This window comes from Anopheles marshallii, chromosome 3, assembly GCF_943734725.1.
Source record: "Anopheles marshallii chromosome 3, idAnoMarsDA_429_01, whole genome shotgun sequence".
In the NCBI taxonomy this organism is placed as follows: Eukaryota; Metazoa; Arthropoda; class Insecta; order Diptera; family Culicidae; genus Anopheles; species Anopheles marshallii.
This window is the reverse complement of record NC_071327.1, coordinates 2,606,191-2,619,948: the sequence shown is the minus strand read 5'-3', so window position 1 is coordinate 2,619,948 and position 13,758 is coordinate 2,606,191. Positions and strand designations below refer to the sequence as shown.

At 43.5% G+C, this 13,758-nt stretch overlaps 6 protein-coding genes and 1 non-coding gene across 7 annotated transcripts; 2 read left to right on the top strand and 5 right to left on the bottom strand.

The window, feature by feature from the left end:
* Positions 1-402: 402 nt before the first annotated feature.
* On the bottom strand, positions 403-475 carry Trnak-cuu (transfer RNA lysine (anticodon CUU)). The gene has a single exon. It is a non-coding gene; the product is annotated as a tRNA-Lys (tRNA).
* A 1,619-nt stretch (positions 476-2,094) lies between these two features.
* Positions 2,095-2,783, bottom strand: LOC128711883 (ras-related protein Rab-30). The gene is made up of 2 exons (XM_053806770.1): positions 2,601-2,783; positions 2,095-2,544 (listed from the first exon to the last, which is right to left on the bottom strand). The coding sequence occupies exons 1-2, from the start codon at positions 2,781-2,783 to the stop codon at positions 2,095-2,097; spliced, it is 633 nt and encodes a 210-aa protein (XP_053662745.1).
* An 805-nt stretch (positions 2,784-3,588) lies between these two features.
* Positions 3,589-4,514, top strand: LOC128716029 (60S ribosomal protein L34-like). Its single transcript, XM_053810953.1, has 2 exons — positions 3,589-3,653; positions 4,175-4,514. Exons 1-2 carry the CDS (start codon positions 3,589-3,591, stop codon positions 4,512-4,514), a joined length of 405 nt encoding a protein of 134 aa, XP_053666928.1.
* Positions 4,515-5,153: 639 nt separating this feature from the next.
* On the bottom strand, positions 5,154-6,044 carry LOC128716388 (protein l(2)37Cc). The gene is made up of 2 exons (XM_053811308.1): positions 5,957-6,044; positions 5,154-5,884 (listed from the first exon to the last, which is right to left on the bottom strand). Exons 1-2 carry the CDS (start codon positions 6,042-6,044, stop codon positions 5,154-5,156), a joined length of 819 nt encoding a protein of 272 aa, XP_053667283.1.
* A 782-nt stretch (positions 6,045-6,826) lies between these two features.
* LOC128713889 (vesicle transport through interaction with t-SNAREs homolog 1A) lies at positions 6,827-7,626 on the bottom strand. The gene is made up of 3 exons (XM_053808761.1): positions 7,536-7,626; positions 7,034-7,443; positions 6,827-6,976 (listed from the first exon to the last, which is right to left on the bottom strand). Exons 1-3 carry the CDS (start codon positions 7,624-7,626, stop codon positions 6,827-6,829), a joined length of 651 nt encoding a protein of 216 aa, XP_053664736.1.
* Positions 7,627-7,977: 351 nt separating this feature from the next.
* On the bottom strand, positions 7,978-9,447 carry LOC128714590 (general transcription factor 3C polypeptide 5). The gene is made up of 2 exons (XM_053809462.1): positions 9,316-9,447; positions 7,978-9,249 (listed from the first exon to the last, which is right to left on the bottom strand). Exons 1-2 carry the CDS (start codon positions 9,445-9,447, stop codon positions 7,978-7,980), a joined length of 1,404 nt encoding a protein of 467 aa, XP_053665437.1.
* Positions 9,448-9,911: 464 nt separating this feature from the next.
* Positions 9,912-11,450, top strand: LOC128713992 (collagen alpha-1(X) chain-like). Its single transcript, XM_053808866.1, has one exon. The coding sequence runs from the start codon at positions 9,912-9,914 to the stop codon at positions 11,448-11,450; it is 1,539 nt and encodes a 512-aa protein (XP_053664841.1).
* The last annotated feature ends 2,308 nt before the right edge of the window (positions 11,451-13,758 follow it).

Below are 13,758 nucleotides of genomic sequence, written 5' to 3'. Positions count from 1 at the left end.
AAAGATGTGTAACCGCTTTTTTCTCATCCTGGTTATCGTTCAACATTTCCTTTCAGTGTAACAAGGGAAGACAGGTTGTCAATACGTCCACCGAGGGCGACATGTTGCGAACAGGTACCTCTCTCCCCGTCTGTACATGAAAGTTTTTCGTTCCTTGCTAACATGGGAAATTTGTGTGAAAATTCCATTTTCATCTGATCGGTTAGGGTGTGCTTGTGTGTGACCGTGGGAAGATATAATATGGATCTAGGCGTCTGGACACCGTGATCGATGGCAGATTTGTTGTCATTAATTTGTGCTGAAGTATTGAGTACAGTTCCAGATATATGTTGGAGTTATAATACATTATATGCTCGAAGAAGTCGATGATCTCTTCATGCACAAAAAAATCATATCCAGAAGCGCCCAACGTGGGGCTCGAACCCACGACCCTGAGATTAAGAGTCTCATGCTCTACCGACTGAGCTAGCCGGGCCTGGTGCTCTCTTCAGCTTCGACCTTCAAGCAGATCATCGTCAAATGCCCTTTCTAATGTTGATCTCTCGGCTCCGATCGCTCTGTCCGATCCCGTTTCCTTGTGTCAATAAACACCCCCTCCTCTAGACGAATTCGATCATACGTTTGGTCAGCGATCGTTTTGATGGGACTCTTGCGCACACTCCGTACGAAAGAGATCGCTGTATTCGCATTCTGTTGCTTGTTTCGGTAGCATACACAGCACCTTAAATCATAATATCCACCGCGTTCAAACACTTCTAAATCCCAGCACGCGTTGCAACTATTCGATTTCCATAGCCATTGCACCGTCTGTTCAGATTCGATTCACAAACAGATCGCCGTTGCATCACTATCGATAGAAAACATCACATGCACTTTGCATCATCACACAAACATCACAAACAAACCACGCACCTCGTGCTGTCTCACTCACACAACCGGTTTGTGTGCCATGCCGAGATTCCAATTGGAGCCACAATGTCGGGATCGCCAGCGTATGAAATTAGCTACGAATTGTGCCTTTTAGCGGTTAGGATAACAGTTGCTGCACCTACCTTGATCACTTGCTGCTAATATTCCACCGGTAAACAGCATCAACAACACCAAAAAATCACAAACACTCATATTGTTTTTATCTGTACGGGATCACTCCGATTTCCGATCACTTTACACCTGGGCGATGTTTCGTTGTTTTTCCAGCGCTTTTGACGTTTGTGCATGTCAACAAGCGTGGCGATGTTTTTTGTTGTGGATTGCGATCATGCCCAAGTAACAGTCTACTTAAATGAACAAACAAACCTTGTAACGAGGAGGTAAAAGAATTTGGTGTGATATTTTGTGAACATTCTCATTAGGTATAAATTGTTTTAAATAAGAAACACGAAACAATCGGCATGATATTCAATCAATAGTTTATTCAAAAAGCTTCATCCCACACACACACACACTTTACACGACCAATGGGGGTCGGTACGTTTCGGTTCGTCTACCTTTTTTCCTTTAATGCTCCAATTCTATATCTAAGTCCTAGCCAGATGTGATGTGAATGATAAATACATGTGCTTCAAAGGAAAAACAACGAAAGCTACACCTAGCCCTAATAATCAGAAGCCCTGCAATGGAAATCAGTACGAATTACAACCGATTATGCTGACTATTAAAATTAGTATCCGTTTACAGTTTGCATGATTGTTCGAGGATTGTTTAATGATGAACGTGAAACGCATGTTGTTAATAAATAAGCTTTTGATTACACTTTTAATCTGACGCGTTTCCCCTAAAGCTCCGGTAAACCGGTGTTTCGATGGCACTTACTTGTGGTTGCATACGCATGCGCTTAGCACTCGTGGTTAGTTTAATAGACTGCAATTTTTGGCAAGAGGAATGCATCCCGTCACTAGAGCGACGAGTTTATTAAATCTTGTAAATGCTTTTTGATAGAGCTTGCACACGGACGGCTTTACGTTAAAGAGTTATGAACGCTAGAAGGGAAACGTATGGGAAACCAATTATCATTATAAAGATAACGTTTGTTCCGCTACTGGTGGAGTAATCGAAAAAGCGAACAATCTGAAACGAATGGAGAAGACAAGTGCACTAGCATAAGCATCCGGGGTCGTTCACTTCATCCGGTGGATGAATCTTGAAACCATGGCTCTCCAGTGCCTGTAACTCCAATCGTGAACGGTTCGATTCGACCAGCGTGCTCGCAATGTCACGGAACATTTCCTCCAACCCATCGCCGGTCTTGCACGATGTTTTGTAAGTTGCGCTAATTAGGCTGTGGCACTGCTCGCAAAATGATTCCATATCCGCATCCGTCACCGGTGGATCGTTACTGCTAGATTCTAGGTCTACCTTATTGCCTACGAGAAAAATTTTGGCATTCTCAGCATAAGTCACCACGTCCAGCATGTGCTGCGACAGAGCGTGAAAGGAGGATTCGTTGTCCAGCGCAAACACCAGTATGGCGGCCTCGGCAAACTTGTAATAGCTGGAGGTAACCGACGCAACCCGCTCCATACCACCGGTGTCCCAAAGTTGGAGCTGAAAGCATCGGCAATGTTACGTGAGGAAAAAGAAGCGAACGACACTCCTCTTACCTTAATCTCTTTATCTCCCACATTAAATGTCCGTCCAAAGTGGTCCAGCCCAAGGGTGGACCTCCGGTCGGTCGATGTTACGAAGTTGTTTGTTGCAAACCGACGGAATATTGAGCTTTTCCCAACACCATATTCGCCACACAGTATGATCTTTTGCTCCGGTATGCGCACCGAAGCCATCATTTCCCCGCAATGGGGAGCTGCCGATGCGTTTTATAGTTAACAAAAAACAGATGGAGCGGCGATATGATATTTTAGCGTTTTTTTTTCTTGATCGCTTTTTGCACTGATTTAATTAATTAGCTTTGACAGTTCTTTATTTTGATCAAATAACAACTGCATCCCAAGGAGGAGCAGTCGTTTATTATGCACGATTCACTGTTTGAATTATTCTAATGTGAAGACGGAAAAGAAACATTTTCGATATTGTTTGTACACAGTTTTGAATCTGCGTCTAAAAAGAATAATTCCCTTAATGTGTGGTAGTGTTTAAGGAATTCTAGAGGAAGAAAAACATTTGTAAAATCCCAAAAACGCAGAGTTGTCATTTAACAGTTTCTCCACAAATCAAAGTACGCGTTTGCGTGTTTCCGGCAAACTGTCATCATGTTGTCATTGTTGTCATTCTTGTTTTCCCCCTTTTTCCGGTTTACGTGCTTACCAGTGGACACATTTCGTGAAGGTGCGTGTTATTAATGAGATTTTAAAGGATTTCCAAGTCGAAATGGACAGAAAACCATCGCAACACGAGATCTCGAATATTGTTTCTGTGTTATGAAAGATAAATGGCAATGTTGTGCATTGCGAAAGACGTTCAAGTAGCGTTGGTTTGTTGTCGGTTATCGTGCAGGGAACCGGTGGATGCTCGTTGCCGGAATGCTTGGCTGTCAACGTTCCTTCATGATATTTCCAAAAAAGCCTTATTTATTGATGCTTTGTTTGTTAACACGATTTGGTCTCTTTTTTCTTTGTAGGTTAATTCGCCACAATGGTCCAGCGACTGACGCTTCGACGACGCTTGTCGTACAACACCAAGTCCAACAAACGCCGTATGTACGTATCAATTACTACAAGACAACAAAGCTAAAACATAGTACGGTTCTACGAAAGAATCATTCCATCACTGAATATGAACTGTGTACGGATATAGTTGAAAGTTACGCACATAATAATCGACTTCGTCTGTTCACAACTGCCTTGTGTTCCGTCGACTAGACATTTGTGCTAGAGAAAAAGTTCTTCATTTGCCATTCGTGCTCCCGAGTGTATAATGGAGCAGAATACTTCCCTTGAAGAAAACAGTTGATAAACAGTTTCTATCCAATGATTACCAAAATCAGTGACCATACGCACATTTATTTGCTACCATCGATTCGCTGGCATGTTTCTTGTGTTTCGATGCCCCCTTATTGTGCCAGAGAAAATTGTTCCTCGTTTGCCTATCTTGATTCGAAGCGTTGATGGATCAGGGTACTTCTAATGACGAATACACACCTGCACCTGCAAAAGTGGTTCTTTAGAGCATTCTGTTCAAGTACCGTGGGTTTTAATTCCGTGTTCCTATCTGCTTTCAGTGTTCGCACGCCTGGTGGACGTCTGGTGTACCTGTATGAGAAGAAACGCCGCACTCTCCCGAAATGTGGTCATTGCAAGAAGGAGCTGAGCGGTATCAAGCCATCACGGCCGTGTGAACGCCCGCGTATGAGCCGCCGCCTGAAGACCGTCACTCGTACGTTCGGTGGAGTCCTGTGTCACCGTTGCTTGCGTGAGCGCATCATCCGTGCATTCCTGATCGACGAGCAGAAGGTCGTAAAGGTGCTGCGCGCTCAGCAACAGGCCAAGCCTGTCACCAAGCCAGCCAAGGTTGCGAAGGTCACCAAACCGACGAAAGCCAGCACCGGCAAATCGAAGTAAGGTGTGTGCGTCCCGAGGGGAATAATACCCCCGCACGCACGAGGATGCGGAAGTTGATGCGCCTGTGTGTGTGTATACAAGTTAAGAATTCACTCTGAAAGGAACTATAAACACATAACAGTTGGTACGAATGTGGAATCGATTCTTATTTCTTATACGAAACAATCCGAAATCCTCGATGGAAACTGTTTTCTTTCGATACAGAAGAAAATAATTCAGATTGGGTTTGTATTTTAGATATTTACTTCTCTCCTTTAAATGCCCTGTACAGCAATGCTTCCGTGCGATGTAAAAGATTGTCCACCGGACATCTTTTCCCGACAACTCTCTAATGATATCCCTATTATAAACCACCGGTTAAACAAATGTTCCAAATGCACTTTTCTGTTGAATGACGCTAGTAATGCAAGCAGGATGATCATATCGTGGCAGAGGTTCTCCAAATGAAACAATTCGTTCCTCTGTATAGTCCACCGTTCATCGCAGCCGGAACATTTTGGGCCCAACAAATGCGTGGTTTGTTGCTGATGATTTCTCTGGAAAACAGCATTCGACTTAAACCATATTCTTCGTAATGACACATACTTAGTAAGGTAAGATAGCGGGAACACTGTTGGTCCTTTCCTAACCACCACTCGATTACTGTGGAAGGCTAAGCAGTGTCTGTTGACCAGCGGGCAGATAATTGACGCCACGCGATCGGCTCATCTGGTAGGCAATATCCTCGGCAGCTTCAATTCGTCGCAATTCAATCAAACCATCACCGGATTCCTTCAGAGAACGGGCCAACATCTGGGCGGCCTGTGCATCACCCTCAGCAGTAATGATTGCGGCCTGCTTCATCTGTTCCGCCTTCTCGACCATGAATCGAGCCTTCTCCGCTTCCTGCTGGGCAACCTGCTTCATTTCGACGGCCTGCGTAAATTCCTTGCCGAACGTCAGATGCGTGATGGAAATGTCGTCAAGAATCACACCGAACTGTGCCGCACGTTCCGTCAGATCGTCCGACACCTTCTGCGACACCATTTCACGCTGTGTGATGAGCTCGCCCGCATCAAACTGGGCCACCACCGCCTTCAAAACTTCCGTTGTAATCGAAGGTAACACCCGCTCATCGTAATCCTGGCCTAGGATGGTGTAGATCTTGGGCAGCTGGTCCGGAACCGGTCGGAATAGAATACGGAGCGTGATGTTTACGTTCTGCAGATCCTTACTACCGGTCACCACCGGTACGTTGCGTGGTTGCGAGCGAATATCGAAAATAATCGGACGCTGAACCCACGGCACGAAAAAATGTGTCCCTTCGCCGGTCACCTGCTGTTTGACACCAGTGAATCGATCGAAAATTACGGCACGATGTCCTCCATCAACTGCGGAAGGGAAGGAACGTGATTAGCTACAATCTGGTAACTAGTAAACAAGAGCATTCTGCTGCTACATACCGTTATATAACGCCGAGTTTACAACTCCACCAATGACGGCCACTCCTAGACCAAGCTGGCCAATGCGGTTTAGAAATTGTGTTGCCATTCTGAGCTTTTTCTACGATATCTGGAATGTAAGTTAAAGGACAAACAAATGAAACGGACTGGAGCGTTCGACCAAACTAATCAAAAACAACAATTGCATCATATTTAGCAAATGAGGTTAGCAAATGAATGTTTCTTGCGCCGGATGAAACATTCGGCAAGCTTTAGTTTCGGATTATTCTTTACGCCACCGCAGATTCAAGCAGATTTTGGTTGGATAGGGATGGATAGAATTCTGATAAAAGGAAAATAGTTTCTAAAACGTACTTTGCACTTTTTACCGGCAGATTAACTTTGCGTAATGCAAAACGTGAACCTGATGCAATTCGGGAACAAAATCAATCTGTCAAGTCAAGCCGTGCTGCCAAATCATGTTGCGACATTGAGATGCCGGTGTTGCCAGTTCGAACTATTTTTCAAATATCTTTCCCTTTTCTATTTTCTGTAACGATGGTTCAAAAATTGGATACACCTCCATATTCAACGGGATGGAATGGTTGAAAGGTTCATTTTATTGTACATAAATATTTTAGCTTAACGCAGTTGCACTCACGAGTGATACAGGTTGTGTTGAAAGGCAAAACTGATCTCACTTTAGGTTAAAAGTCTACACAGTACAAAGCTTCGGAAAAATCGGAAACAATTATCACAAAACAACAAATTAATTAAAATCATTATTCTACCTAATGTGTGACCGGCATTCCGAAACACCGAATACAATCCAAAGGAACGGACTAAATCGCTTGCCGTCGATGACGAACCATGAATCATCACAGCAAATGATTACGATATGGAGAAATAAATACTAAAGATAAGGACAAGAAATATAGCCACTACCACGACCACGAGAATGAACTTCTCACGCATTGCACGCATAATCATTGAGTTCAGAATCCGGGAGGATCGGCTCAAATCAGCATCCGTCTCCCGAAGCTACAATGAAACAGAATTTCGTTAGCAACAGATTGCATATACATTGAATGTATTTACCCTTCCTCTCGATCGTTGGATGGTTTCTCGCTGCTGACTAAGGTCGGCTAGAACCTGTGTTCCTATCTGTTCCGTTTCGATCGAAACACGGTACGCATCGTTCAGATAGTTGCTGGTACGTTCCAACCGTTCCGTATTATCCAGCAACCGTCGTTTCTGGTCCTCCTGTATGCCTATCTCGTCAAAATCATCCACCGATGAATCGTACCCAGCCTTCGATCGGGCCACTTTCGCATTATTGAAATCTTGCTGCAATCGTTTCCATTCGGCCTGATAACAATTCAATCGTGAGGTGTACGCGGCACGCGAATTCTGTGGAATGTCACGAATCTCCAGCCCGATTTGCTCCAGCAACTCTTGCGATTCTTCAAGCTGGCGGTCGACGTCGGAAATCAGTTTATTGCGTTCCGCTACAAAAACAATCAAACACACGGTAGGGATTGATCAACACTGTTTAAGCTTACCATATTTAGGGTGATAATCTGCTTTCTAGCTTGCCTACCTCCACTCGCAACCGCAATTCGACCAATCTGAGCAGTAATTTCGGCCGTCTGCACGGCATATTGTTGTTCGTAGTCCTGTATCAGCTCCATCAGGAAGATTAAACGTTCACAGAAGAAGGATTCCTTCCATATCCCTTTTCGTCACGAAGCACTACAATTTTTTTCGTATCCAATGTTTTCATGCCTGACCGAATGACGTTTTCTTCAGGGCTGCTTCACGATCAGCGCACAATTGTCAAACGCATTCAAATCGCCCGTTTGCAGTGTCGTGTCGATTACAATCGTACAAATTAATGAAGCAATCTTGTTAGGTTGTTCGAAGTTTTCGTTTATATTTAGCCAATTATCTGAATTCGTAGAAGATGAAATCATGCGTTTTAAATGTAAATTCTATACTTCAACACATGATTGAAGTAGACACACACGATTAAATGATGCATTTTAATCCGTAATGGAATCGTCCATCGAATCGATATTGCCTTCCAATTCTTCCACTTCATCGTCCTCGAATCCTGACATCTCACCCTCATCAGCCTCCTCATCGTCATCCTCTTCCACCGATTCCATTGCGCTGCATACTTCCGGGTTTTCTTCGCTCAGTCTCCGTATGTTGTTCAGCACAATTTCCATCATGATGTTGCGACACTGATCGTCAAACCGGTACGGTAGCCACCCATTGCGCTCGTCGCACACCGTCCCGTTCTTGGGTGAGGGGACTTTTTTCAGCATCTCTTGAATCTTTTTCAAATGAATGTCACAGTACTGATAGTATATCACGCGATACGGTGGAACGGTATCTTCATCGAACGTACTGTTGACGAAATTCTGCTCATCGTCCTTATAAAGCGACACCGATTCCGCCATGCGGTAGTTCACTTTAGTAAGCGATAGACGCTTAATTTTGATGCACTCGTGTACCGAACCGATGGAACGCACGCGAAAGTCCAGTAACTGATAGACGCGTGCCTCGAAGTGCTTCCGTGGATCGTATCCATAACGCACCCAGGTACCACGCCAAGGACCGTTCACGTAGTAGAAAGCGATGGACGGTAGAATGACACCCAGTGTTTGAGGGCTAAACTCGAGCTTGTTAACATTGATCAGTGCATTCTTTGTCCATATGGGACGGGTCTTAAAAGCGGCCCGTACCTTATCCAACTCCTGTCCTGTAACGACTTTTTTTGTCAGCATTTGCAGCGCCTGCACGGTGGCTTTTTCTGGAATGGGGTCGGTCAGCGAAAATGTGTTATAGATACCGTACTTTTGTCGCCGTCGTCGGTAACCGCTATCGATCGACGACATTCTGGTTTTCTTTGGCTCGCGCAATACGAACGTATTCATCGAATCGCTACGACTGAAGTTAATGGGCGGTAAAAAAAATGGAACGTTCGCCGACTTTTCGAAAGGACTTGCAGTGTTGACTCCCTTCGGAACAATTTCATTGTACACGCATTCGACTTTCCCGCTCGATGGCATACGAAACGCGGGTAACTGTTGAAAGTCGCACAGTGAATCGAAATTGTAGCACCGTCGAACACAGCCCATAATCTTGACCGAATTGATGGATCTGTACTCTGGTTGTGATTTTCTACGTTGGACCTTCACCTTCAGGACAAGCCCAGTCGTTGGCCGTCCATCACCATACGCAGGTTTGGAGTAAATGCAATCCGGGCGAAATCGGAGCTCTAGTCGCCGTTTCTCTTGTCCGAATGTCTGTGAAGGGGTAATTCTTTCTATACATTCTCTCCCGCAGGAATGAGTTTTCCGGGTTCTACTTACGGTACTTATTTCGCGGATACCTCCCAATGTTTCCACCATGCGATCTGGGTTGCGCACAATTCCAGGATATACGATACACACAAAATTTCTATGAAATTCATGTTCGTAGGCAGTTTTTGAACTGTATTCCATCGTTCTTTTCGTAAAATTGCGAGTATTTCACGACTTCAGTGCAATAGAAAAGTACGCGTGAATTGTTTGTTTATTTTCTTTCCGCTAAACAACATTTGACAGATTGTTGACAGCACACAGGAACGTCATGCGCAAAAGAGCGAAGAAGAAAGAAAACCATTTGTGCAAAAACTGATCAGCAAAAGATTGGTAAGATAGAATTTGTGTATAATTTTCGATAAGTTCAAGATATCATACGTAATCTTTTGTTGTATTCTTGTGTTTTGTGAAACAGCGTCTGTAATAAGACGAAATATAACTACGTAGTAGTGAGTGTCCTTGGAAAATCAATCCTACCAGGAAGTAGTCCTCAATATTTGCACAACTGGTGCCACATGAATTGTTTTTTTAATCTAATTAGTCGAAACAGGTGAAAAGACAGACACAACGCTTTGATAATTTCCACATAAACGAATCAGTGCATCATGAGAGAAAGAGGTATTGAAAGTAGGCGCCTGAAAGTGCTAGCTTTTTGCTTACTGTTGGGCGTTTCGTGCCTAGTTCCGAAGGTCGAAGCTGTGAAGACAAAAAGTCGCAGCAAAAGCTCCTCTTCGTCATCCTCGTCTGGTCGTGTTTCGAAACCAAGCTCGACCAGCTACAGCAATCCGGGGAGTTTGAGCTACAACAACTACCAGGCGAAACCAGCCCCTGCGAAACCTGCTCCGAAGCCGTCTGCTCCAGTCGATACCTCGAACCAGCGCAATATTGGATGGAATGTGAACAATCAGGCAAAACCAGCTGGTTCCGTTGCGCAGCCTGCCGTCAATAAACCTCCGTATCCGGTGCAGTCTAATGCAGCTAAGCCTCCATACCCGGTACAGGCAACACATAATACACATCAGACCCATTCGGCCCCGGGAGCTCCTCCGCCACCATACTCCCATGGACCACCGCCACCATATTCGGCCGTGAACAATCCTAACATGAACTCGCGCTTCAATGAACAACCGCCAATGTATAGTCCAGGAAATCAAGGTTTCCGACCGGGTCAACCAGGTTTTGGTCAACCGGGCTCGTACGGTCAACCCGGAGGATTTGGTCAACCAATGGGTGGTTATCATCCTCCTGCAACTGGATTCGGTGCACCCCATGGCACATTCCAGGGTGGTGGCTTTGCACCACCGGTAAATTATGCTCCAGCACCTTCGTTCCCTGTGGCGGCCATTCCGGTTGGTGCGTACAAACCGCAGAGCTCTGGAATTGGTGTTGGTGGAATTGCAGCTGGTATTGGAACGGGTTTGTTGGCTGGAGCGGCTGGATCGGCTCTGTATAATGCGCTTCGTCCGGAGGATCGCGGACGGTACCGTGAAAACGGCGTGACAATCATCAACAATCATGCACCAGCTGCACCAGCTACACCAGCTGCCGGAACAACTCTAGCGGAAGGAGCAGCACCAGCACCAGTTCAAGCTTCCGGTGTTGCTGCTGTACCGAATGCACCTCCAGCATCTGGTACTAACGGTCAATCAGCTGTCCCATTAGCTCCGATGTCCGGAGCAGCCGATAATTCGAACCCAATGTCTCAAGCTCCAGTTCAAACTGCACCCGCTGAAACGACCACCGTCGATCCAAATGCTAAGCAGTATATTCCACCACCCGGTCAGTACTATCCTGCCACCGGACAGTATGTCCCACCGGGTGAATATGATCCAACAACGGGAATCTTCACACCAGGACGGTACATACCTGAGACGAACATCTTCCAATCGGGTTTGTACGATCCGCTCTCTCAAATGTTTACTCCCGGTCGTTATGATGCCAACGGTCAGTTCATCCCGGATGCGGAACATCCACCATTGTCATTGGCACCGAATAATAGTGCAGTTCAACCAGAAACAGTCACACCAGTCGCTGCATCACAGTACAAAACTACGAGTGGAGCCACCATGCAGACGATATCGCTTTTAACGGCTCTTGGGGCGCTAATCTTTTCGGGCAGCTTTCGCGTGATTTACTGTTTTTAATTTCTGTCTAGTCTAGTATCGATCGAAGTATCGATTACAAATCGATAAATGGAGTATTTGAACGTGCATTTTGGTTTAGAGTTTTGAAACACCTTTTTTATATTCAAAAATGACGACTTGGTCGTATCACTGTTTGGAAGCGTTTTAAGCAAAGTATTTAAACAATTTTAAATGCCATTAAAATAGCACGAATAATCTCACCTGAATTGCTCTTCTCCACTTACGCAGCTTCAGGGCATAGCAGAGTTGTCTTTTAAAGACAAAATGGCCAGCAGCAGTTTTGTCTGCACAGTTCGTACTAAAACCCTTATTTAGAATTTATCAAGTTAACATAATTCAGGAAAGTTTTTCGCTGCTGCCACAGCTAAAGCGGAGTATTTTAACAGAATTTCTTTCGATATGTGATCTGCTCAGACTGCGCTAGCTTTACTTCTGTTATAGTATTACAGCACGTGCGATTTGATTGGGACTATCCTTCATATCAAACTGTGTGTACTATGATCACCTTTAATACCTGAGACTTTTGTTAACATCACGTATATTGAATTGATTCAACCTCATAGGAACTGGTAGAAACTGTACTGGACAGTCTTGTTCGCGATCGGAACAGTAATGGCAACAATGCCTAGATAAGTAGATAACTTGTTGGATGTCTAAATGTCTTAGGTGCCCCAAACTCCTTGATTGTAATCGTCAATGATAATTCCTTATCTATATCATGCTCTCTGGAAGCACATGTAGAGGATATTGTAATTTCATTGATTAGAGTATGACATTTACATTATATACTACAGGATTTTCTCTATTGCGGATGAAGCCAACACATTTACGTACTCCAACCGGAAGGACCTTTACCACTCTCTTTACCTGTGCTATAGTTTACTTCAGAAATGTCGTGTCTTAATGTTTGTAGCATTTCAAGCGAACCAATAATGACCGGATATGTTTATATAGAGTAACGTTTACACCAGTGTAGATTGTAAGCAACCACCGTAATAATTACTATACGATGTTCTTGGATTTTCATGTCGCCAAATGGAAGTAAATTTGTAAAAGTTTTTTTTTTCTTTGTTCGGTAGAGCTAGAAATATTGTACAACTGTACAACTATACAACGTTGTAGTAATGCATATTTGGGCCCTTATCGTATTAGTATATTAGACAGGAGATATAGTACAGAAAGCTGTGGCAGATTGCAAGGGAAAGTATTTTAAAAACACTGTTTCTACCACAAACATACCTGCGCACTTCTGCAAGAACCAGTTCATTGAATCATTTAAATGTAAATTTTATATTGCGGTGCTATTAAAACGATTCGAGGCAAACACCAGAATTGAAATGCTTTTAGAATTCCATTAAAAAAATGTATGCAACCATCCATGCCATTTTTGTAATCAGCACTTTGTTTGCTCACTGAATGCAACAATAAAATAAAACTTGATGCCAGTATGAGTAAAAAACTGCATCTTACACGCAGAATGAAAAATATATCACATAATCTGCTAACTTTTTTTGAGCGCAAAAACTACACTGAAGTAAGGCATTAATGAAATTTTTATACGTTGAAGATGTGATGAGGATATCGTGATATTGTGTATTCAAATAGAAGTTGGTAATATTAGACGTTCTGGAGGTATGGAAACGGTTTGATTATGTCCCAACAACGTAATCAACTTAATCTGAACCAAATGATCATGATCGCGTCAAGATAGTTTCCTAACTAAATCAGCTAGGTGGCACAATTTCTTGGGATCATCACAGTTTTTCTTTTCTTCTGGCAGTAAGGAGATGTACCAACTGCCTGAAAAACTTCTTTGTCGATCAATAAGGTAAATAAAAATATGTATTTTAAATACAATATAATACATGCATTATACAGTAATTTTGTGTATAGTAGCAATTCGTAGGTGCTACTTGCTCATAATCCTTCGGCAAGGATATGATTGGATGTGTGTCTAATTGCCTATCTTTAGGCGTCTATTGTAGCTATTTCAAAATTATAGATTGCATCTGTAATTCAACCGATTTTTGACAATCCAAATTGTTGGTTTAAAAGAACTGTGTAAGGAAATTACACTGTAGAGAGGTAGAGTCGGAAATGTTAACCTTTTGCCTATCTACATCATTCATGAATCGTGCATCACCGAATATGGTATATGACAAACTCGAATTCAGTTATAAAATTCAAAGATTTCTCCTAATGCGTACCATAATATACGCAGAACGATTCAGACAATAACGAGGATATCTGTATGTTAGCCTGTACAGTTCTATTTAACATTAGCGGGTTCTATTTAAGGAAAACAAAT

Bases quoted from the DNA above. Each gene is read 5' to 3' on its own strand.
- LOC128711883 (XM_053806770.1), bottom strand. From the start codon at position 2,783: ATGATGGCTTCGGTGCGCATACCGGAGCAAAAGATCATACTGTGTGGC. The intron at 2,545-2,600 runs GTAAGAGGAGTG...CGATGCTTTCAG, and splicing joins TGGGAGATAAAGAGATTAAG to CTCCAACTTTGGGACACCGG.
- LOC128716029 (XM_053810953.1), top strand. From the start codon at position 3,589: ATGGTCCAGCGACTGACGCTTCGACGACGCTTGTCGTACAACACCAAG. The intron at 3,654-4,174 runs GTACGTATCAAT...ATCTGCTTTCAG, and splicing joins AAGTCCAACAAACGCCGTAT to TGTTCGCACGCCTGGTGGAC.
- LOC128716388 (XM_053811308.1), bottom strand. From the start codon at position 6,044: ATGGCAACACAATTTCTAAACCGCATTGGCCAGCTTGGTCTAGGAGTG. The intron at 5,885-5,956 runs GTATGTAGCAGC...TCCCTTCCGCAG, and splicing joins AAACTCGGCGTTATATAACG to TTGATGGAGGACATCGTGCC.
- LOC128713889 (XM_053808761.1), bottom strand. From the start codon at position 7,626: ATGGAGCTGATACAGGACTACGAACAACAATATGCCGTGCAGACGGCC. The intron at 7,444-7,535 runs GTAGGCAAGCTA...TTGTTTTTGTAG, and splicing joins AATTGCGGTTGCGAGTGGAG to CGGAACGCAATAAACTGATT. The intron at 6,977-7,033 runs GTAAATACATTC...GTTTCATTGTAG, and splicing joins TCCAACGATCGAGAGGAAGG to CTTCGGGAGACGGATGCTGA.
- LOC128714590 (XM_053809462.1), bottom strand. From the start codon at position 9,447: ATGGAATACAGTTCAAAAACTGCCTACGAACATGAATTTCATAGAAAT. The intron at 9,250-9,315 runs GTAAGTAGAACC...ACCCCTTCACAG, and splicing joins GTATCCGCGAAATAAGTACC to ACATTCGGACAAGAGAAACG.
- LOC128713992 (XM_053808866.1), top strand. From the start codon at position 9,912: ATGAGAGAAAGAGGTATTGAAAGTAGGCGCCTGAAAGTGCTAGCTTTT.